Source organism: Eschrichtius robustus, chromosome 2, assembly GCF_028021215.1.
Source record: "Eschrichtius robustus isolate mEscRob2 chromosome 2, mEscRob2.pri, whole genome shotgun sequence".
Lineage (NCBI taxonomy): Eukaryota > Metazoa > Chordata > Mammalia > Artiodactyla > Eschrichtiidae > Eschrichtius > Eschrichtius robustus.
Window position 1 is genome coordinate 56767277 of NC_090825.1, and position 25084 is coordinate 56792360.

A 25084-nucleotide genomic window follows, 5' to 3' on the forward strand; every position below is an offset into this window, starting at 1 on the left:
TTGGTTTAAAGCATTGATCTAAAATGGTTTTTTCTGTTGCTTTTTTTCATTTGATACAGTGTGCTTTGGGGAGCCTCCCTCCAGTTTTTATTAAGATGTAATTGGCATATCATTGTATAAGTTTAAGGTGTGCAACGTAATGATTTGATATATGTATATATTGGGAAACGATTACCACAGTGTTTAATTAATAACATCTATCACCTCACATAGTTAAAATATTTTGTGTGTGTGTGGGGTGAGAACTTTTAAGATCTGCTCTCTTAGCAACTTTCAAATATACTATACAGTATTGTTAACTATAGTTATAATGTGATATACTACATCCCCCAGAACCTAACTTATTTTAGAACTGGAAGATTGTACCTTTTGACCTTCAGCCAATTCCCAGTTATACTTTTCAATAATAACTGTCTTTCTGAACTTTGAATAATAACATTATTTATGACGTATTAAAGTAAACCATCAAGTTTAAGCCTAACCACTCTAAATGAAAGTGTAATGAATTCTTGTTTTATGGAAAGCTTGTTCTACAAATATTTGCCACCTGATTTAGTTTTTATGAGTTTAAACTTGTATGAAAGATTACATTTCTTTTTTTATTTTACGACTTTATAGATCACGTACCTTCTTCAGGAGGTACAGTGTGTCTAGTTGTCTCCCTGTTTTTAATGTTACCAACCATGATGATTATTTTCCAGGTTAGTGTTTCTCAACTGGAGCAATTTGGCAATGTCTGGAGACATTTTAACACTGGGGGTGTGTTACTGGTGTCTAGTGGGTAGAGGCGAAGGATGTTGCAAAACATCCTACAACACATGAGACAGCCCCTCGCCACAATAGAATAATCTGACCCAGATTATCAGTGTTGCTGAGATTGAGAAACTGTGAGATCGACTGGTTTATTAGGGGTTAAAAAATGATATTCTAATTCTTCATTTTGTAGTGAGAATGCATATATAGAGACATTTCCCATATCAATAAATTATTGCCCTGAGGTACAAATCATATAGGAGAAGAGGCAGGATAATTACTTGATTCTTTCTCTTTATTTACCAGTTTTCAAAATAATAATTGATTTCCAGCATCTTCCACAGGTATTGATATTATGTTTCAGAGTTTAGTTTGTGTTTGTTAGAGTGTCAGTATGAACTCATGATGCTCAAATTGTCCTACCGCTGGCAACAGGAGCTTTAGCAACTTGGGTCTGGAGTCTTTTCTGGTATGAAAAAATAGTCCAGGCTTGTTTCGTACATTTCCTGCCCTTAGCCTGCGGTGGGACATTACTCTGATAGCCCTTTTTCCTTTTAACTGGAAAGTGATATTTAGAGACCACAATCTGAGCAGTAGGGTAAAAGTTAATGTAAAAGCCAAAATCATTGATTTAAAATTTTCTGAGTGTGAAAAACCAGCTTTGAAGAAAGTTCTATTGTATCATGTTTTCCTCACTTTATTTTAAATTTTCTCAGTCTGATGACAAGAGAGATTACTCTGACCAGCTCTTTTTAATGATACTTAAAATAAAACCAAAACTTGGGCTTCCTGATACATTTCACATGAACGTTCAGTGGCCAGATACTGCCTCCTTCGGTTTCTTAAGATAATTATTACCAACAGCTTTTTTTTTTTTTTTTTTTTAAGGCTGTTTCTTGCCTAGATTTCAGTTTCCATCTGGTAGATCTCCTTTAAAGCACAAAACACTGCTATTGAGAAGTTTACTACATAGTTTTTAAAAACTTTTTTTTTCTAGCTGATTTCATGCCAATATTGGGAACCAACCTAAATCCAGAGTTCATTTCAGTCTGCAATAATGCTACATGGGCAATTGGAGAAATCTCCATTCAAATGGGTAAGATTTTTTTCCCCTTTAAAAATATACATTTTTAGATAATTTAATATTTTATAATGAGCTTTATATATATGAATATTATAACATATCACAGTAAAGGGGGCAAAAATATTTTACATTGATATTTTAACAATGAAATTTTTCTTTTTTGTTTTCTCTTTTGGGAATGATCTAGGTATAGAGATGCAGCCTTATATTCCTATGGTGTTGCACCAGCTTGTAGAAATCATTAACAGACCCAACACACCAAAGACGTTGTTAGAGAATACAGGTACCATATGACTGAACTGTTATGGTGAAGAGAAAATTATTTGCCTTTTTATTTTACGTTAAGATGTGTAGAGAAACTAAAGCAAAGCTAGCTTTAGAAACCCAGCTTATTAATTAACAGCTAATTTGTATTCTCAGTAATGAAATATACTGTTTTAGCTTCATTCCATAGCCAGTTTTCAGAAACTTTCAAAAAAACACTTTCTCCCCTGTTATAGTGTTTTAATACTGCCTAAAATGGGCCCCAACTAAAATAACTATTGAATGATACGAATTTTACTTTTACATTAATTCAGAGAGTACCTGGCAGCTGGGGAGTATTTTTTTTTCTTTTTTTTTTTTTTTTAATCTGTAAAAATGTAGCCAAAAATAGATTGCATTATAGTGGCTAGTTCATTAATAATGGCATATGTATTTTGTATTTTGTTGTATACTCTTCTTCAGATTGGGAACTTAAAGCAGTATCTTGTGGGATTTTTATTCAGGAGGCTTGTTTCTCTTTTGCATTTATAGAGAGCATGTTTATATTAAAGAGTACCTTCCATACTGTAAAACACATTTCAGGGTTATTTCTTTCCACCCTCCCTGATTTTTTAAAATGTAAATTTTGTTTTCAATCAGGCACATTTTTTTCTTGATATACTAAGACAATTCCAGTAGTATATTCATAGTCAGTGAATGCCTTACCAATATACTGGACAAGGAATCAAATAAGTTTTTCTAAATAAAAATCTATCTTCAAAGGTATTTTAATTTTACATTTTTTAATTATAGAAAGTTTATTATATCCTAATGTGATTAATTAATGTGATTATTGGTATGGAAGGAAATCTTTTAATTATGAAACAGTTATATGGCTGTTTGACTGTATGGGTACTGTTTATATCATAAAGTGAATTAGATTTTCTTGCTGAAAAGTATAAAAAGCTATGTATAGGATGGTTATGAAATCTTGTCAGGTTTTTATCTCTTTAGAATGCAGTACCTATACATGACATTCAGATTTGGAACACCTGGCCATTATCAAATTACTGTTGAACCTTAAGAAACTTCCTATTTATTTTTAAATGTGAATGCATAACTGCAAATAAATGTTGAGTGTAATGTATATTAAAGTTTCTTGTGGGATATCAGGTGGTGAATTTGTTATAGTTCCTTGAACAAATTGGCTTTATATATAAGATTATATTCTAAGTATGAGTCTACCCTAAGTAAATCAAAAGGTAGTTGATAATGCCCTTCAAGTTGATGGATTGAATTGATATGATTAAGAAACACACTTGGGATTCACTGTATTATTCTTATCACAAGTGACTGCAGGAAATGTTTCTCTTATTCCATCCCCAAAGGAGGGGGGTGGATAATAAAGTAAAATCATTGTCAGTAGGTAATATCTGTATATTTTAGCAACTTAATTACCATTATCTTAATATTTCATAAAGCCAATTCCTTAGTATATGCAGTTACTTGCTTTTTTTCTGATTAGTATATCCTACACTGAACTTTTTCAATGGACCATCATCTGCTTTATCGCATGTTTCATTGGGTTGTTCATACTTGCCTGTTTAATGAGAATGTTGCATAGTTTGTGTCTTTTGAACATAGGTTTTCTTTCTCTTGCTTCATATGAATCTGCTGGATTTTAGTATTATCTGTGTAGTTTGCTTCAAGTAATCCTTAAACATTTTTCTTTACCCCCCCACCCTTTTTTTATGAAAGGTTAACCTGTAAGTTTTTGAGAGAACACCATTAAAGCACCTCATGGTTTGTTTTCTGTTTGTTTTTTTTTTTTCCCCGTTGTGTATAAATGTATTTATATGTAATGTACCTTTGAATTGCAGAATGCAGTTCTGAGTTGCACTTGTTTTAACTCTTTGTAAATTTAAGGACTTAACTGAATTTTGATGGTGAATATATGTTTGATTAATTCCCACTTCAGATTTTTAAAAATAAAATATTAGCATGTAATCAGTGTGTTTTCATTATCTATTATCGTGTGCTGTGCATTTTATAGCAAGGACAGAATATTTGTTCCTTTGGTCCACATATCCCATGTCATTACAGTGGACTGTCTAAATTTCCTTTTTGTCAAACAGGGTTTGAAATTAGTGGACTATTTGAGTTGTTATCATCATCACCATCCGAGGTTTTTTTTCGGAACGGGATTTGACATAGCACAGCAATTCTCCAATCCATTTATTCAGTATGTACCATAACACCTAAAATTTAATAGTTGATTTTGATATCAGGCAACAAATGGTCCACTGGCTTGTTTTGGAAATGCTGGCAAACAAACCAAAAATATACCAAAATTTTGATCAGATTCCTAGATAATTTTCAAAGAATGGAAATCACATAGAAAGCTACGTAAAGAAGTGAGAAAGCTTTTAACTGTTAACTTCTGAGAAGTGTGTTTGAATAGACAATTCAGAAATGTAATCATTTACATTTACTAGTATTTCTTGGGGGAGAAAACCTAGATTTCATTGTTAAACTGAAATTTCAACCGGCTTTGAAGGAAGAATCTAAATCCATCTGTTTAATCGCTCATCATTTTATTAACAGAATATCTTGACACTTGATTGAGCGAGAAAAGCAATTCATCACGGTTTTTGGTGTTCTCTCAATCTTTAAAGTTTTTTTAATTCCTTTTGTTTTTCTTTTTCCAAGAGTATGCCATATATGTTGCTGCCCCTTATTATAGGGGGTGGTAATAAACAGCACTGGTGAAATCTTATGTTTATTATCATACACAAATTCTGTTGGTTTCTGTTTCTGAGTTATTTGTTGTTTTTTCTTTATTTTTTCTCCTTCCCCCTCATTTGCTCATGTCTTGGTTGGCGTTTGGTGGTGTATAACCGTGATTGCGTTACCTTAGCAATAACAATTGGTCGTCTTGGTTACGTTTGTCCTCAAGAGGTGGCCCCCATGCTACAGCAGTTTATAAGACCCTGGTGTGTATTATTCAATCTTTTTTTTTAATTCATTTTTCTTCACTCTTTCTTTCTCTTTCTATCTCACTTTTAGATATATTTTCAGTTGGTTACAAAAATCACAATCCTTAATCATTGCCAACCATGTGACTAATCTTGTCCTATCAGGTTTGTGAGGTTTTTCAGTAGCATCGTCATGTATATTTATTTTATGTTGTGGCTAACGACTAATTGATGCATGGGATAAGATTGTCACATGCTTGCTGTGTTAAAAAGCTTGATTATACATAAAAAGCATTTAAATATCCTCCAGTAAAATAAAGATGCATGCAAATTCTATAAATTTAGGTTTTGGCATTGTTTCTTTTTTAGAATTAATTTGAAAACTTGGATTGCATTAAGAAATACATGTTTAAATTTGTTATGTATAAAAATCTTATTTGCTTGTTAATGTAAAAATTAAACATCTACATCATAAGTTGTATAATAATAGTTTCTACTGTGGCAGTATATCCTATGTTCTGCTTCTTTCGATTGACAGTCTTTCAATTCAAGACATTTTTAGTAGTGTTTAATGGAATACAAGTCATAGTACAGTTTTAAAAATGGGTAATTTACTCTTGGCTCAAGCTCATTAATAGTTTAAATGGGAAATTAAAATCAGTTGTTATTACTTAGATGCAATTTATTAGTAAGAATTGTGAATTTCAAGGTTTTCACTATATTGAGATTAGATGGGCCCAACATAATATAGTAAGTGTGAGAAACTTTAAGCTTTATGAAAATTCTTTGAATATAAACATTATCTCTACTCTGGTGCTTATTCCATTAAATACTGTCCATTAGTATTGTAGTTGAACCTGCTTTTTACTTAAATGCTAAACTCAATTCTATAATTTTAATAGGTGCACCTCTCTGAGAAACATAAGGGACAATGAGGAAAAGGATTCAGCATTTCGTGGGATTTGTACCATGATCAGTGTGAATCCCAGTGGAGTAATCCAAGTAAGATGTTCAAAAGGATTTAACTTTTAGTGTTCTGAATTATGAAACTCTAAAGTTTAAGCTATAATTATTAAAAATATTACCTATTTTTACTGAAGATAACTGAAACAAATTATGTTTTAAATGTGTATTTCCTAATATCTTGAAATGATGATGCCTATTTTTATTTCCTAAATGTTTTTTTGGTCCTGACATATAATAACAGCAGATTGGGAGAACAAAAGTTATATTCTTGACTTGAATTAAGCCAAAGCTTCTTTCATTCACATTCAGACGTCACTTATTTACTTTGTAAATGCTTCCTAAAACCGTGAATATCAATTTGCTGAGTTTGAGGCTGTCTGCACTTCAGAGGGTGATCAAATAGTAGGATACTCTTTCTGTTACTTAGATCAGAAACTCAGTAGTGAATAAAATAGAACACTGAATCAACCATTGAAACTGCTTTAACTTTGAGAGTTTATGATTTAGTGATTTATTCATCCTTAATTTCATTTCTTAACGCTATTTCATACTATATTTAGACGTCTTTAGCCTTTAAAAAATTATTTGGCGGCAGTACTAAACGTGAATCTGATCAAACCTCTGGATCCAGCTGACATACAAAACATAAAGGAACGTGTTGATTTACACCGTATGTATGAAGTCAACAAAATACAGGCTATGGGGCTATAGGTTAAATGCCCCAGGTTCCTCAACAGATGAATTGTAAGGAAAAGAAAGTATGGGAAGGGTTTTCCAGAAAATAACCTTTCACTTTCAAGAGATAGGTGCTTTGAACATTTTTTAACTGAGACCTTTTGATACTTCCTGTCTTACGTGGATTACTGTGTTGTTTGTTAATTCAGGTTTAGAAACATTGTGAAATACCAGCTTATAAAATTCAAAATTGGTGTAGGTGATAGGCATTGAAAACATATGAAGTAGAACTGGAAAAAAAGTCTTTTGGCTAATTTTACATTTGTATAACATTAATAACTTACTATTAAAACAAGCCAGTACTGTCTTAAACGATGGTTCCTAGTTGCAAAATAACCTCCTGGCATTGAGTTTCTGGGTTTTTTCCAATACTTAAGAACTTTGTGTCACCTTTAATACATTTTAGAGGTATCTGATGTGGTATATACCATATTAAGAAGGAGCATTTTCATACAGGGTTTTTTTTTTTTGTTATTGTTGTTTTTCCTTTTGCATTAACATTTAAGACAGTGACAGTAACACGTGTGGTCATGAAATCACTACCAACTTAAAAGTTGGTATAAATTTCTACTTTTTACATACTTTATTTGGGTATGGTTAAAAGAAAATGTCTTAAGTTTTATTCTTTTATGTTTAAATTTTTAATCACAAATTCTGCATGTATATATAATTTAAATTTTTAACATCAGACTTTGATATTCAGAAGACACTGGAATCATAATTCGAATAAACCATAAACTTTGGGCACGTGGCATTTTATTTGCTTAAATATGTGTTTTATGCACATATTTTAGTATTAGTGATTTTATTTGAAATTAATGAGGTTTTCTGAATTTAATAGTAAAATTTAAAGTAGTTGTACATCAGCAGTATCTTGTATGTTGTATGTTGAACTGTTGTTTCAGTAAGATAGTCGAACTTGAAAAATACTTAAATGAAGTATTTCAAGCATATACCTGTCACCACCTTGTTCTTTTAGTCAGAATAACCTGATTATCTTATAAATAATAGTCTGAGCATTGGGGGTTTTTTTGTTTGTTTGAGTTGGGTTGGGCTGGGTGCTGTTTGTAACTACGTAATTTTTCTTCTAACTTATCATTTCATTTACATTTCTATCTGGAGGTGGATCTTGAAATTTAGATCTATAAATTCCTATGCTTTAAGTCAAACTTGTTTGGTGTATACTTAACTAGCTTTGAATTATTTCTAGGCCAATCAGAACTGTAAAATTATTGAATTTATATAATTAATTCCATAAATGAAGATTTTTTAAACTGGTGCTTATTTGATGCTTTCAGTCCTTGCTGATGCTACACGTTTACTAGACTGGGGTTTTGTAATGTAAAATGAAATACTGGGTTGGCCAAAAAGTTCATTTGGGTTTTCCTGTAGCACTAAATTCCAATATAAACTGAATGAGTTAGAGGTTCCTTGATGGTGGAGTAACAGGGACAACCATTAAGAAATTACTTTAATTCCTTATTATAGCTGTTTAAAAAAGTTGTTTTTTTTTTTTACCTAGGATTCTGTTGATATATATTCTGAAGTTTACATGTATCTTTTGTTGTGTTTGACAAATACAGTATCAATTGAAGATGTATTTCTTGCTTGTTATAGGATTTTATATTTTTTTGTGATGCTGTTGCATCATGGATTAATCCAAAAGATGATCTGCGAGACATGTTCTGTAAGGTAACTAAAAAGTCTTTATGATGCACATCATGTGACTGTTACAGTCTTAGTTGGGAAATTTAAATTATGTTTTTATTTCATATGAAACTTAGACTCTTCAAATCAGTACTGGTAGACTATATAACCTTTGTTCTTGGTAATAAAGAAGTTGACTTGATCTTTTCTTAATATACAGTAGTGACTTTGTATCAATAGAGCATGTATTTTAAAAATATTTTCTCAAGCAGTACCACTGATTCATGAAGTCCCGTTATCCCACCTATGCAAAATAGCATGTATTTTCAAAGATGGCTGACTAAGATTGGCGTATAATATAATCTATTGAACAAAGTAAATCTAACTGGTCGCAGCAAGGATTAAACCTGTGTGTTTTAGTAATGCCGCTTGTGGTTAACTCCAGTCAGCCCTCAGCCATAACAAAATAAGAAATAAAATGCTGCTACACATTTGAATTACCTAATATTAAAATTAGTGAACTAGGGCTTCCCTGGTGGCACAGTGGTTGAGAACCTGCCTGCCAATGCAGGGGACACGGGTTCGAGCCCTGGTCTGGGAAGATCCCACATGCCGCGGAGCAACTAGGCCCGTGAGCCACAACTACTGAGCCTGCGCGTCTGGAGCCTGTGCTCTGCAACAAGAGAGGCTGCGATAGTGAGAGGCCCGCGCACCGCGATGAAGAGTGGCACCCGCTTGCCGCAACTAGAGAAAGCCCTCGCACAGAAACAAAGACCCAACACAGCCAAAAATAAATAAATTAATTAATTAAAAAAAAAATTAGTGAACTATATAGTTGCAACTATGAACCCCCAAAGCTTTGTGTATTTTCAATTTGAATAAACTTAATAAGGCATAAAAATTTTAATCCCTTGGGTGAATTCTATACGTTTTTGCTTGCTTTTCATTACTACTATGTCAGATTGCTTAGAGTACTTCTGTTACTAGGACACTTGCTGAGTTCTAACCTTCTCAAAGCAAAGTGCAGCATATTCTATGAGGTGCTTTTAGGCAAGACATGGAATGGTGTAGAATTCAACAAAGTTTGAGAATAACTACTTTAATAGGGGTAAAATTTTAGAATAATAAAATCAGTAGTGTTTGATTTCAGAAGCTACGCAGATATGAGAGTTTCTCTTTTGTTATTGATAAATTAATGATTTTTTACTTTTTTGCAGATCCTTCATGGATTTAAAAATCAAGTTGGGGATGAAAATTGGAGGCGTTTCTCTGACCAGTTTCCGCTTCCCTTAAAAGAGCGTCTTGCAGCTTTTTATGGTGTTTAATCTCATACGCTTAGGCTGCAGTCCCATAATTAGGGGTAAGTTGTAAGAAATTTGGAATTTTCCAGGATGAAGGAACTTAAGTTAGGACTTCAGTCTAAAACTACTGAATAGAATAAAAGCTATTTGTTTTCCACAGAGGTTGAGTAAAACAGCCTCATGTTATATTTGACTTAAAATTACTTACATGAAGGCTGGAGATTGATTGATTGATGGATTGATTGATGAGCCAGCAAGCAAGATAAAATGCCTGGTTCCACTTTGAATCCTAGGTAGAAGGAAATCCAAGTTGGTGTACTAGTTGGATTACTCACCATTTCTTCAACCAATCCTTTTTTTAATTTTTGCCCTTTAAGAGGTCACTGACATTCACTGTGGCAGGGTAGAGATGATTCATTTTTAAAGCATGAATTTATAGTCTCATATATCAAGGACTTCCTATGTTGCGAGCTTTAGGGAAAACCCAAGTAGAATTGGAACTGGATTTGGTCTCAGTAAATAGGAATATTTAATATTTATTCTTCATATTTTATTGAACACCTTCCTTGTTCCCAGCACTGTGTTTTTAAAAGATCAGTGGAAGATTCTTTTTTGATTTGGGGTGGTAGAGAGGAAAGTCCACCTGCACTCTTGTTGTTTGAGTTTTTCTGACTTAAGTCAAACTAACAATTCTGGTCTTTTAGCCTTAGTTCCCTCGTTAGGTTATTTTGAGGATTAAATACTATTCTATATGTGGTGCCAGGACTTCGTATATTGCCTAACACACTAAGTTGGCTCAATAAATATCAGTAATATGGGTTAGTACAGTGAGCCAGGACGCACTTCATTAGTTTTTGAACATGGACTGAGACCTGTTCAACTGGAGGGTCAGAGAGTGTACTCAGTGTGTGTTGAGAAAGCATACACTTACTTGAATTACCTTGTATGTTGGAGTTTCTGTTTGCATGCTTGCTGGTTTACTCTGAGCTAGATTTTAAACCTGGAAAGATTTGAACATCTAAGTTGACTAGCCTAAAAGGGCAGTAGAAATGGACTTGCAGCCTCTGGAATGTCTCAGAGCCCTTTGTGTGTGTTGTCCCTCAGTGGTCTTGAGTCCTTAAGGCTGTCTTGTGGCTTTAGCATTTTAGAGAAGTGCTTGATTCACTTTACGTTAAATCATGAGAATGCAATAGATGAGAAATAACTTTTAGCATCAAGGGCTAAATTATTCAACAGTGAGCTAAGTCTTGAGCACTTTTGGGTTAATAACCCTGATTAATAAACCGTATGTGGTCTCTGTCATTTCACCAGTTATGAATTAACTGTGGTGATCTTCATAAATGTCCAGAGTTTCGCAGGAGTAGTTAAAGTTCTGTTGTGAAAGGACAACTGTCAGGTACTAGTTACAGTCTCCCAGTAATCTACCTTTATTTCTTAATCTTCTCATAATTAAAACTGTGCTAGCATTGAAAAAGTCTTTATCAGGAAAATGAAGAGGCCTGAGAGTATAGGACGTGACTGAGTAAAATAAGTCACGCTCTTTTTTTTGCTTAACGTTGGGAATACTGGCAAAAATGATAATGTTTCAATTCTCACTAAGGAAAGTGATTGTCCTAAAGAAAGTGCTAACTTAATTTTGAAGAAAGCAAGGCAACTTGTTATATAAGAAATAATCGGCTCCCATTGGGACCCATTGTGCGAACGAGGATAGATAATTAGACTGATGGCAACCTACAAGGCATATTTCATCTATATTTCATCTGTATAAAGCGCTGCACACCTCTCTGCATGTCCCCAGCTTGGCGTCACTTTTCGTATCTGATGCAGGTGACAGCTGAGAGCTGTAGGAGAAGGGAGCAACATGGTTCTCATTGACGAGCGTGATCTTAGGCAATTTGTACAGTTTCTCATTTTCTTTAGGTAGAGATAGCATTGCTACCTGATTAATTTTGTGTTCCACTGGCTTTAAAAGAAAAACAATTTTACGTATAAAATTGTTTCTGTTTTCTTACAGGTCCTTCAGTCTTGGAGACTATGAGGGAGCCTCTGCACCCAGGGAAAATGTTACCCTTTACAGGGGGGAAGGGTAAACCAGTAGGGAATACAGTACAATCCCAACCCTACTGGGAGGGGCGGGAGGGAGGTGTTGCCGTCACTGTATTAAGTCGCTGTTGGGAAACGTTTTAACATCTGGAGCCTTTGTGGGTGGAAATCTGTCTCCAATTACAACTCTGCACTGGATGTGAAGAAGCAAAAAAAAAAAAAAAAAAAGAAAAAGCTCTTCAGTCTACTCACAAAACAGTACATTCTGGAATATTATGGGGAATTGTACCAAAACAAGAACCATATAAATGATGCATAGGGATGAGAAAGAGGAAAAATTCTATAGCACACAATAAAGGAAACCTAAGAATGGGGATTAGAAGACAGTAAAGTTTTTGGGTTTTTTTTGTTTTTTTAGTTTTTTTTATTTAAAGGTTTTTATAAAATTTCCCACATTGATGGGGACTTGTTTTTGCATGCTGATGAAGAACTACACAAAAGAAAGCTAATAAGAGTTAAAATCAGCTTGCCTACCCATAATAGTAGAAGCAGGTTCTTGGAAGTTACAATTTAAGGTACCCCAGAAAGTTGGAAATAAAACAAAACAAATATAAACAATGAAGCACCCTGTGAAATGCCAAATGAGTCACTCCTTTCACCTTTGTGGGGTGGGCAGGGAGGGAGGAATAAATGGGGTTGGACATATCAAACTAAAGATTGACATCTTGATTTTGCATTAAGACATTAATGTAGTGGATATAATTTGATGGTTGTACTTCATTAGATTTAATTTCTAGGCCAAGATGTTATTTTTAAAGTGCAGTTTAAGGTTCAGGCATGCATTCTGGCTCATAGTGATTGAAAGTACTTTAAATTAGTGGGAGAGTAGCATGCTTGCATCACATAGAGTGAGATTGGTATTCAGTTACCTCTGTTGCGCCAGTTTGTGTTGCAGTTTACCAGTTCAATATAGCCCTGCATTTAAAATTCCTTTTTAAGATTTGTGGATTTTATTTTTATTAAGAATATAGATATAAAGTACTGTAGTTTACAGCTAGGCCTTGAAATATCTTTTTAGGATCTGTTAGGAATAAGATTGATATTGTATTGTGTGTAACCTGCACAATGTGGAAAGCTGATATACCTGTGCAAAATCTTTGCCTCTGTGCTGTCAGTGTGATGTGCTTTCTGCATGGTTATATACTACTAGTGATTTTATCAAAACTTCTAAAACTTAAATTACATGGTAAAAGATCTGTAAGAGGCTGCATAAATGTTAGTTGGCACATAAAGACAATTGTAGAAGTTGAAGACATGATTGCTATATTTCAATGTTTATTCCCACTCAACATATTGCCTTCTAAGCTTTCTTTTTTTGTTCAAAGCATGATCTTAAAGATATGTTTAAGTTAATGGATGTAATGCAGGGTTCCTACACTGTATTGGCGCATGTTGGTGGCCCTCTGTGCCCTAGATATATGCACACAGGGTGCAAGTAAAAGCTACAGAGTGAAAGTTGGTTTGGATCCTCTTCATTTCATTTGTTTAGCTTTTCTGTTATTTTTCTCTACTTACATGTATTCCTGTGAATAAATCCTTGTTAAGTTAACCCTTTACTTTTCCTTCCATGTGTATTTTCTTATATACTGTGAATGTGAAAACCTAACTGGTACACTTGATCTTGTGTCCATATGAAAGTGCAAGTCTTTATTAATTTGGATTGCCTGAACAGTGTATCCCATGATGATGAAGGAAAATGGAGAGATTTTTCTTTTTAACTCTGCTGGTCAGAGATGAAGCCACACCTTTCCATTTTTCAATGCTGCATATTTAATCTGCAACAGAAATGTTAAGCCATAACAACCTTTTTATATTTTAGTTTGTCACCTTCGCATTGCAGAATAAATACTGAATAACCATTTTTGTAAGCAGTTGCTCCTCTTTGCATGGTTCTCTTCCTCTAAAGGTGTTGAATGATACAGCCATTGCACTGAAGTTTGAGCTGTATGTGTGTGAATTTATAAATACCGTTTCAAAAAATTTCAGATGCATGGTAGCATGCAGAAAGGTTTTTGTTGTTGTGTGTGTGTGTGTGTATTTTTTTTTTTTTAACATGTTCTTTCACCTTCTTTCCTCTACTTTGGCTTTGCAAATTTCAGTCTGTAGAGCCTGAAATTAAATCATATTTTTAATGTACAGTTTTTTTTTTTAATTGTAAGTTGGATCCAAAGGGTATGTAGCATTTTGCTTTGTAGTACCATTGCCTCACTGGGAGCTCAAAATTTGCTTCCTAGCTAGTCTTTAAAACCTGATTAGGGTAGCTATTTTATCCTTAAATTCTAGTGATATACTGTAGTTTTCCAAAACTTTTTAGAATTTAATATGGGAGATATTTTAATATTCTGGAATAAGTAGTAAACATTTTAAATTGAAAGAATTGAATTCAGAATTCTCCTGAACACTTTAAAATGAACATACAAGAACAACCTTCAATAAAGTTATCTGGACCTGTGATAATTCTCTATTGACTGAAAAGCGTTGTTACCTATTGGATTGAAAAATTAATTTCTAATTAAGCAGATACGTAACATAAGAATGTGCCCTTTTTTGTAGTCACTTAACGTGTTTTTAAATTAAAAGGAAATATAATTTAAAAATACAAAATATAAATATGACTGACAACCTGAGATGGGGTTGGGTTTTTTGGGTTTTTTTCCCCCTTGAAGTTATAGTTTCTTCCTAATTACATTTCAGATACATAGTATAACATAGGAATTTGCAGAAGCCATTTAAGTTATCTTTTGAGGTAAGCTCTGATTTAGCGTTTATTCTGATAAAACTTAATACATCATGGGATATATATATAAAGCAACTTAATTCTTGTGGTGTAGTCTTAATAGTTTTGAATGTTGACTGAATGTCTATGAAATTGTGAGTTTGTCTTTGTTACATTCCAGTGTTTCTGCCTCTTGGCATGCGTAAAAGCACGGCTTACTTCATCTGCTCCTTACACACTAAAGTGCTGTTAGTGTGCTCAACTACAGAAATAGCCGCTGCTAAGTGATGTAGATTTTCTACTTGAATATTTTTATGTTGTAGGAACCTCAGGAGGTCAGTGTTTACTGTTTTATATATGCCTTCTTTTTCCTGTTTGAGCTTCTCTCTTTGAAGGATTCTAACAGAACAAAAGCTGCTGATCAACCTAAGTTGGAAACAGAAAGTGTATTTAATATAATTTAAATGCATGTTTGGCAGTTCCATGTTACAGTCCATTAGTAAGTGAACCTAGTGCCACAGACATTCATTTATTCAGGAAAGAATTTTGCTTTTTGTATTGTCTAATCTCTTTAATAACTTCATACTGTGTAAAAAAGAAATCACTTTTTTATATTTTTTGGTTGGTTATTTTCCAAATAATCAACATGTAAATAATCTTTAAGAGCCAGTTCTGATGCTTTACATTATACTGCTACTTGATTTTGTGATGCAGGTTGGATTTCAGAAGAATAGATTTTAAAACACTTAACCAAGCCATCACATCTTAAAATAAGTAGCATACATTTTGTAATTAACATATTGATAAACACTGTGATTTTTTTTGTTAAGACTTTTTCATTGACCTGAATTGCTTAAATTGCATATATTGTAAAATAGGATCAGATGTATATTTTAAAATAATTTCAGCTGACTTTCCTCTATTGAAATGCTTTGTCTACTCAGTTATAAAATATTCAGATACAAGTTTTATCTCAGGTGAATACTCTTGTATCCTTCTTGCTTTGGTGACGTATGCTTATAGAGAGTCATCATACTTGTAGTCTTTGTTTTTTTAGTGTATTTCATGAAGAATCTTTCCATTTAGTCTGATTTTCCAGTCCTTAATTCTTGCAGACTATGGTGGTATAAGTCCTTCCTGGCGAGAATTCAATTTGGTTCTCCTTTTCTCCAAACTCTTAAGATAGGAAAGTGGAAAATTTTTCTGTCATATATTAAATTACCCTGCATAGCTGAAATGCCAGAATTAAAGTATGTCTTAAACCTTTCAGTCTAAATTTAACTTAAATCCTTTGCCATAAAGAAAAACGTGGGATTTTTTGCTTCATATAGTTAATCTATATTATTCATATTGAATGTATTAACAGATAACGGTGCAAAAACATTCTTCCCAAGAGAAGAGTGTATCGTGCATAACTGCAATTTAAGTCCTTCCTTTAGTAGTACTTTACACACAGCTTTGCTTATTGAATTATTTTTGCAAGTAATACAAGGGGGAAAACACTTAACTGTCGCTACTAGTACTGTTATTGAAATGTAGGCATTGAAATTTTGATGAAAACTGGTCTTCAGATTAAGGGCCTAAAATAATCTAGATTAAAAGATCAATAAAGAGCTGTGTAACAATATTATCTAGTAATAATACCATGCAAGAGCATTGTATACCTACTTAGTACCTAGTCATACTGTATTAAATATGGAGATATTTCTAATGCCTCTTAAAAATTCAGTTTTACGTGAAAGTTTCATTCACTTGTACACTTTCCAGGTGACTTGTGACTAATTTTTTCAGTCTTACATAGATCTTCCCCCATTGGTATTATATGTAGAGGATTCTTTATCTTTATGCCTAATTATTACGCGTATTAATTTTAAGGTATACGTTTAAATTATAGCAACTGTTTATTGTGATTTGTATCCCAGAATGTATTGTTTTTATTTTTATTTTTTAATGTATGCATGATTTTGAGGGAAGTTAAAATGGTGATTATTTTTTTCACCTCTTGTACATTTTAAAGTCAAACCAAATCTATTTGCCAAGCATTATATCACTAATTAGGAAAATAGGCTTTTCCCGTGTATTACAATTTTTGTTCATCTACTATAGAATCCCCTTAACTGTATGGCTTGGTATTATTCACAGTTAGCTATTTTGCAAGTTCAGTTATCTTCCTAAAAGCTTATACTGTAACATGGTTAGCCTATAAGGCAATGTTGGTTCCCTCCTAATACCAGCCTCATAAAGGGGTTCCGCTGTACTTTCCCCATATTGCTTCATTGTTGTTTTTCCTCTGTGGATATATAACCAAATTAAGATTGGATGAATTTTATGGAGATAATAATAAGACAATACTGTATAAGTAATTTTGCTTAATTATCATCTGTGAGAAGAGATGTTTAAACGTGGTTGATGACTTCACTTCATATTATAAAACAGTTTTACACTTAATATTCATGTTAATATTGGGTGCAATAATTTAGTAGTTTTAGCTTTAGTTATAAATAACTGGATCTTTCTGCTGACAACTTAGGTTGTATGAGTTATGCTTAAAAGCTTTAAATCTGATGTTTCCTGTACCTGCCACACTATGTTAGAATGTGTCCTTCAAACATATCCTCCTGCAACTTCTCAAACTGTACTAAATTGATATTTCTTGAAGTCAAACTCTGTGCTAACAGATCTTCATTTTAAATAGAATACGGTTTTAATTTTTGATAAGCTGCTGAATTTTAAAGAGAGTTTTTTGGGGCCACCAAATATTTTGGATCATGCAGAGAATATATATTGTACTGTAGTAATTTTGTATTTACATTTGTATGATGTGACATAATAGATGTGAATGTTAATCACTGCTTGACTATGTTAATAAAGTTGTTTAACTATAGATGTTTCACTCTGATTTTTAATGGAAGGAAATGAGCTTTCTTCCCCCCTGTTCCCCCATCCCATTTTGGGTCCAGATAGGTCTTCTTGTTGTCTTGTTCTTTGTTTTGTTTTTTTGTTTGTTTGTTTTGAGAGGGTTTTTTAGCTTACACTTTAGTGCACTCTTGTTTGACATCATCTTTTTTTACTGAGTATTTTCTTAGTTGTATAATGTAGTAAAAAAAACCTGTTTTCCCCACATTTTAATCCTGTTATTGATGTATTTCTAAACAGTTGATTCTAGGTTCAGCTTCCGGTGGGAGAGGAAAAAGATACTGCTCTGCAATAAAAGGAATTAAAACTAAGTGAAGTCATGAATAAAACATTGAAAGGATAGATTGCATGATTGTGTATGAACGTCTGGCCTATTAAGGCTTTCTGGTCATCCTTCAAAAAAATAAGACTTGTAATTTTGGAAATTAATATTTACAAAAGTAGTAGTTTCCTCTTCAGGTTGTAATCCATTATTATAGTTGCATGTTACTAATTAAATGTATTAATATATTTCAGAGGAAGTGTGTGCATAACTGTGAAGTACTCTTTTTTTTTTTTGGATTTATAACAAGGAAAGTGCCTGAGATTAGATTAGTGCAACCCAGAAAACTTTTAAGGGAAATGAGACTTGGGGTTTTTTTCCCTTTCGTTACCTGCACATGAGAACATTTGAGATACCTCACTTGGGTTGGAGGGGAGGGGGAAGATGACACCTGAGTATCATGTCTGAAACACATCATCAAGAAATAGTTTAAGATTCCAGAGTTTAGGACTTAGGTTGTGGAAGAAGATAATCAAAACCAGCCTAATCATTAGTTATTCATGATTCCAATTTGCTGCAGCAATCTTAGAATGTGCCTGTAGCTAAAAATCTTTTGTAAGTCTTTAACATTTTAATGAAATTAAAGTACAGACTTTTAAGATGTTTTCACTTTATACCTGTTTTTGAACAGACTGGTGTTTTTAATCTTGAGAGTTCATAATCAGCCTGACTCCAATCATTAGCATTACATGTGATTCTTTAGGAATGATTGGAAAAGTATTACAGCAGTTGAACTCCACAGCTCTGAGCTTGGACGTACTCATTGCTATGGTGAATACAGAAGCTGCGACTGTCATCTTGTCCTTAATGTCAGAGTCTTGTGTTGGCATAAAAGAAACTCCTGAAACATCCGCATAGATCTCCAGTGTTCAGTTCAACACAGTTTGCAAGTTACAGTTTAGAAATTCAACAGAATCTAAATCATTGGCAAAAGTGATACTGGAAAAATTCTTATACTAAGAATCCTAAAGTTTTTGTGCCAGTTACTGATCTAATTCATTTCTGTACATATTATAGCCATTTTGCTCTGACAGTTTAAATTTTATACGATGTATTCCTTTTCTAGCTTTATGTTACCTTTTCAAGAGCTTCATTAAACAGTTTAAGAAAGACAAGTGAACAGTTGTAAATGGATTTAGTACAACTACCCAGTAGAATAACTTGATGTTTCTGTGCACATATGAATAGTAGATTTGTGCATTGTTTTTAGTATCTAAATTTGCCTGTTAATGTACATGATAGCTATGCCACGTTCTGTGAACAGTTTACACAACCGTCTTAATTGTTGGACATTCAGAAATTATTTCTCATTTTTTACTCCTAGAAATAAAGTTATGATGAATGCCCCTATGCTTAAATGTTTGCATACATCTGTAGCGATTTCTCTGGAACTGCCATGTCAAGAGGAGATGGTTATAGTACAATTTCCTTTCATAGAAAGTTATACTAATTTTCATACCCAGCAGTAACTTCAATGGGTATTAACCATGTGTGCTGTAAATTGTGATTTAAATAGCATGATTTTCTAACTTTGTATTTAGGAAATTTTATATACAAAAATCATACTTTCACATCACATATTTAACAGATATCCGAGTCTTATGTCACAGGCACAATTCCTTAATCTTATGGAGCTTACATTCTGTTATAGCAAGGCAGATAAGTAACTGTGTGTTACATGGTGGCAAGTGCCAGTGAGATGGGAGGTGATGATGAAGAGACTTGTTATTTTAAATGGGGTGAGTGGACATAGAGGAAGGTCTGAGGGGGTGTCGTTTGAGCAAAAACTTGGAATGGACGTCTGGGGGTGACTATCTCAGGTAAAAGGAACAATAAGGACGAATGTCCTGAGACAGTAAAATGTTTGGAATGTCAGTTTTGCCCTTGAGTAAAGTTAAAGGACCATTGTGGGATTAACTGGATATGTTTTAAAGGAGGAATCGAGATTTGCTCACATACTAGAAATGGGTTTGAGAAAAGAAACCAAGGATGGCTCTTAAGGTTTTTGGTCTGAGCAGCTAGAAGGATGGAAATGTTAACTGGAATATGAAAAATCTGACATTTGGGTTGAGCCGTCTGTAAAGAAATGTGGAGTAGGCACTTGGAGTTCAGGGAAGATCGTCTGGCTGCAGATGGAAAATCGGAAGTGTGTAAATGTGCTTTAAACCATGAAACTGAATAACACCATCTGAGAACAGGAAGAATGAAAGATGCAAGGACTAAACATGAAATTCCAACAATGACGTCTTAAGGCTTGAGGAAAGAAAACTAGAGAAGCATGGTGTTCTGATGTATAGAACAAGTAAGGCAGAATTTACTTTGCATTTAGCAACCTGGAGGTTGTTTTGGCAGACTTTTTTTATGGCTGTAGAATCAGAGTGAGAGCTATCATCTCCATCCCTCCAGAAAGGTTGAGAGACCATAGGCTTCCCTTTTCGTCAAGACCACGTCAAGTAGCTTTGTTGTTTTCTAAAAACTGGGTTGTTCAAGAAATGTGGAAGCTTGTGAGGAGTGAACAGGCGAGAGTGGATAGATGACTTCCCTAGATGATAACCAGCGTGTAGTGTCTAAATTTAAAATTTAAAACATCCCCAAAGACTGGCAACAGGTTTTTGTTTGTTCCAAGATTATTGTAGGGTTCATGTGAAAAAGAGAAACCAGAAAAACTGTGAAAGAAGGTAGTCATGAGGGTGGGACAGTCCCAATCAGGTTGTTGGGTTTTGTTTTTGTTTTTTTGTTAATTATGGCTACATGAGTGAAAACTACTGATTCATACATAGGCAGCTCAAAAGAACTGAGTCCAGAAACATCTAAATGCTTCACATGAAACTAGTATATGGCACTTAAGTGAAAAAATATGGATTAGTTTACAAGTGTTGGGAAAACTGGGTAGGCATTTGTTTTAATTAAAAAAAAAAAAAATTGGGTTCCTATCTCAACCTCATACTGTGTACCAAAAATTCTAGATGGCTCTAAATTAAAGTACAATATGAAACCTTAAAGTTTCTTTTTTATATATAATCTTAGTGTGGGGAAGGCATTTCTAGGAATGACACAAACCCTGAAAGTCATGAAAGAAAAGATTGGTTTAAAAAGCCTAAAAATTCTGCATGACAACGTAAAAACTTAGGGGAAATTTTGCAGCTCCTTTTACAGAAAATGATTAATTTCTGTAAATTTTAAAGAGCTCCTGTAAGTCAGTCAGACAACCTATTAGAAAAATAGGCAAAGAATATTGAGTTCACAGAAAATTTACACTTAGATTGCTTTCACATTGACAAAGGTCAGAAAGGCTTCGTGACGCACTTACCTAGGGAACATGGCAACCGGAATTCATACATTGCTAGCAGGAGTGTAAATTAGTACAATATGAAGGGCAATTTAGAAACATCAAAATTATAAATACATGCATTCTTTGACCTATAAATCATTCCCTAAGTAGTTAACCAATATGATAGCTCATAAACAAATGAAAAGATACTACATATCTTTTCACAGTCACTAAATTCACAAAAACTGAAAATACCAATTGTTAAAGATGCATGATAGAGGAACAGGAACTCTTACAACTCTGATTTAGTATAACTAGTTTGGAAACTAGTTTGCCATTACCTAGTAAAGTTGAACACTTGTATACGCTGAGTCAGCAATTATACTACTAGGTATATACCTTGGAACAACTTCTTATGTGTGCCAGAAAACACACAAGAATCTTCATATCAGCATTGTAATAACAAAGAATAAAAAGGAATAATCCAAATGTCCCACAGGATGGACGAATTTTTAGAATAGTTCTCAGCGAAAGAAGCCAGTTAACAGTAAAATACAGAGAAACCATTTATATAAAATTCAAAAACAGACAAAACTAAAAAATACATAGAGATGCACACATAAGTGTGTAAATAAAATTAAGATGGTTACAACTTGAAAGCTGAGGGTGCAATGATGAAGAGTTTGGGTGGTGGGTACATTTTATTCTTTAAATGGTACATGAATGTATACTCATGTATATTTCACACATAATTTCATAGCACCAGAGAAGACTTATCTGGTAACCATATACTGGCATACTGACCTCCCTTTATTTTTCCAGCAAGTTCATCTTTTATAATCAAATCAGGCAACTTTATGGTAACACTATAGATGTGTTAGCTCAAGTTCATTTCAATCCAACATACTTATTAAGGACTAAAGATCCATGAGAGCTTTTTTTGTTCAACTTCTGAGATATCCAATACTTCCTACAAGGCAAAGTAATATATGTCTATATTCACCTTCTGGCATCTTTATTGATAAACTTCTCTAAGTACTTTGTTTTTACATTTTCAATTTGAAGGCACATTTTCCCAAATAGAAAAGTATATATAAGAGGTCTTCTTAACACTTATTTCCTTATCACAACTTTTTTTTCTTGGCCATGCTGCACGGCTTGCAGGCTCTTAGTTCCTCGACCAGGGATTGAACCCAGGCCCTCTGCAGTGAAAGCGCAGAGTCCTAAGCACTGCACCAGGGAATTCCCCAAAGGCCCACTCTTTATATATGAAAAGGAAGGAATTGATAGTTACTAGGCCTTTCTTCCGTGTCTGCTAGGATTTTACAAGCATTTCTATTTTGTTAAGCCTCATCCTTTTTGTCAACTGTAGGCATGCACATTTTCTTTAAGCTTCTTAAATTTTAATTTTCCTGAAATCCTTTTAGGACTACCTTAAACGATACTCAACAATGTATAAATTCAAAATATTTCCACTAGATGGAGCCATTGACCTATATTAATCCTGGAATATTAGTACAGTATTTTGTAAGAACATAAAACATATATATATATATATATATGGAGAAAATTTCCACACCGTAAGCTCACCTCAATTAACATGACGTTTTTACATGAAAATAATCTTGAAAATTGTTAATGACATTCTCCCTTCGAACACAAAAATATCTTCAAGAAATGTTTCCCTAAGTCCAAGGACAGGGATTGTGATCTAGGCAGGACATCTCAAACTTTAATGTGCATACATGTCACCTGCTAGTCCCGATAAAATGAAGATCCTGATTCAGTAAGTCTAGATGGGGCCTAAGTTTGTGTATTTCTAACAGGTTCCCCGGTGATGCCTTGCAGCTTGTTTATGGACCTTACTTTGAGTTAGCAAGGACCTAGAGAGTTCTTGGGAACCTGAAGTTCCCTTATGACATTAAGAACTAAATAGTTAACATGTAAGCGTCACAAGAGAGCAGGGGCTTCTGTATATTTTTTTTGCTCGAATGTCTTCAGCGCCCTGAGCAGTCCCTGAAACAAAAGTAGATGATCAACAATATTTGTTGAATGAATGAGGACAATGTCTAAGTGCTTTATGTATATTAACTCATTTCCTTTTCTTGACAGTCTATGAAGTCAGCTGTTTTATTATTCCTGTCCATAGAGAAGGAAACTAAAGTTATATGTAGCGAAACCAGAATTTAAACTCAAATAGTTGAACTTGTCACTGGCTCCAGGGCCCATGCTTTTAACAAAAAATACTATACTGACACTCATTTTTAGGTAAGAGATAAAGTCCCACACCGATTCAGGCACTTATTGTCCAAAGGTCTGTTGTAATATATCTGTTTATGGTCACTTGTTCCTGACACATTGTAGGGTTTGCTATGCCACAACATAGAGTCCCAAGGACAGGAGCCACGACTGCACAGTGTGAAGAACATCTCCCCACTTCCTAACCTGGCCTATAGAGCGGAGGTGGGAAAGAAATGAGGGACAGCCAGCCCACCACTCAGGGTTCATGAAGGAACAAGTTGCCACCAGTCCTTACCCCATCATCTAATTTGGTTAAGTCTTGTAGTTTCCTCGACCAAAGGAATGATCATCAAGACCCCAAATTACAGAAGATCAATAAAGACAGGAGCTCCTTAAGTGCCCCTGGACATCCAGCCTAAAAGAGTTATTTAACATCCCCTACCTCTCAGGTCTTTTGCTGGGCCAGGGTTCTGTGCTGGGACATCTCTGGCTTCTTCATGGGAATTGCTATTCCAGTTATATTGTCCGAAGAAAGTGTTATTTTACATTGTTTATTTTTTCTAATCTTCTACAGCTACTATTTGATCTCATTTGCAAATCTGGCGAAAGGGAGGTGGATATTTGAAATTTTTCTGTCTACAAGAAGTCACTCATAACTTAAATAGTTGCAGGTGGATTATATTAATAAAGTTCATTTACTATTACTTGAACAAACTTCCTACAACAAATTCTATTTTTTATGCCATTTGGCTGAAACTTAAATTCCTGTACCTTTGTATCCCAGTAAAAATATTTTTATTATGTAGTTTAGGAAGACCTACAGATGTCTCAGAAAGCACTTGTCTTCTTAGGAAACATAAAATAGCTTGCATAAACTCAAATGCACATAAGAGCTTTCCCTATCTTTTAGACGTTTTTGTTCCCTGTGATCCCAAGGTCCTCTCCCACACTGAATAACTAACCTGGCCCACTACTTTGAAGAAGTACTTACCATATTAAAAACTGTTTTCTTCCTATAATTCTTTTGGGCCAAATCAATTTTTCACAGGTTTCTGTGTTGTCCTCTGCCCCTTCCTACACCTCCCAGCTCACCTTTAACTTTCTGTCCAAGCTCCTGCCACCCTGACCCTTTGTTCCCCAAACACAGGAAGTGAGGAAAGCCTTAAGGTCTTTGCACACTCTGTTCCCTGAGTCTGAACTGTTCTTCCCTTTTTATTCACATGGCTGGTGCCATTTGGTCATTCATATTTTAGGGTGGGTATCACCTCCCCACTAGGGCCTCTCCTCACCCCCCCAATCTAACCTATAAATCGTTTCCTGTCCTGTCTGCATTTTCATTTTTTGTATCACACTTGTTTAGTCATCATGTCTCCTGAGTCTCCTCCAGTCTTTGACAGTTTCTCAGTCTTTCCTCGTTTGTCTCTACATGGAAAATTTTAAAGTAGATTGGTCAGGCACTTTGGAGAATACTTCTCAATTTTGAATTGTCCGATGTATTCTTATTATTGAACTGGGGTTGTGGATGTTTTTTTGAAGACTTCTACAAAGGTGAAGTATCCTTCTCACTGCATCATATCAAGGAATACTTGATATCAACATGACATCACTATAGAGATGTTAACTTTGATCTCTTTATTAAGGTGATATCAGCCAGTTTCTCTGTAGTCGAGTTACTATTTTTCTCTTCCCATATTCTGTTCTTTGGAAGCGAGTCATTGAGTCCAGCCCACACTCAAGAGGAAAGGAATTAAACCTCACCTCCCAGAAGGGGACATATCTGCATGTATTATCTGGAATTTCTCTCTAAGGAA

General features: G+C 34.1%; 1 protein-coding gene across 3 annotated transcripts in view; it reads left to right on the plus strand.

Moving 5' to 3' along the window:
* Positions 1–13363, plus strand: part of TNPO1 (transportin 1) — an 82964-nt gene extending 69601 nt beyond the window's left edge. For all 3 annotated transcript variants that reach the window (XM_068535489.1, XM_068535491.1, XM_068535490.1), the window contains exons 19-25: positions 1751–1849; positions 2025–2120; positions 4998–5073; positions 5958–6057; positions 8374–8448; positions 9621–9763; positions 11719–13363. In XM_068535489.1, the coding sequence (XP_068391590.1) occupies positions 1751–1849; positions 2025–2120; positions 4998–5073; positions 5958–6057; positions 8374–8448; positions 9621–9728 (554 nt within the window). In that variant the 3' untranslated portion in view covers positions 9729–9763; positions 11719–13363. The remainder of the gene's footprint in view (positions 1–1750; positions 1850–2024; positions 2121–4997; positions 5074–5957; positions 6058–8373; positions 8449–9620; positions 9764–11718) is intronic.
* Positions 13364–25084: the final 11721 nt, after the last annotated feature.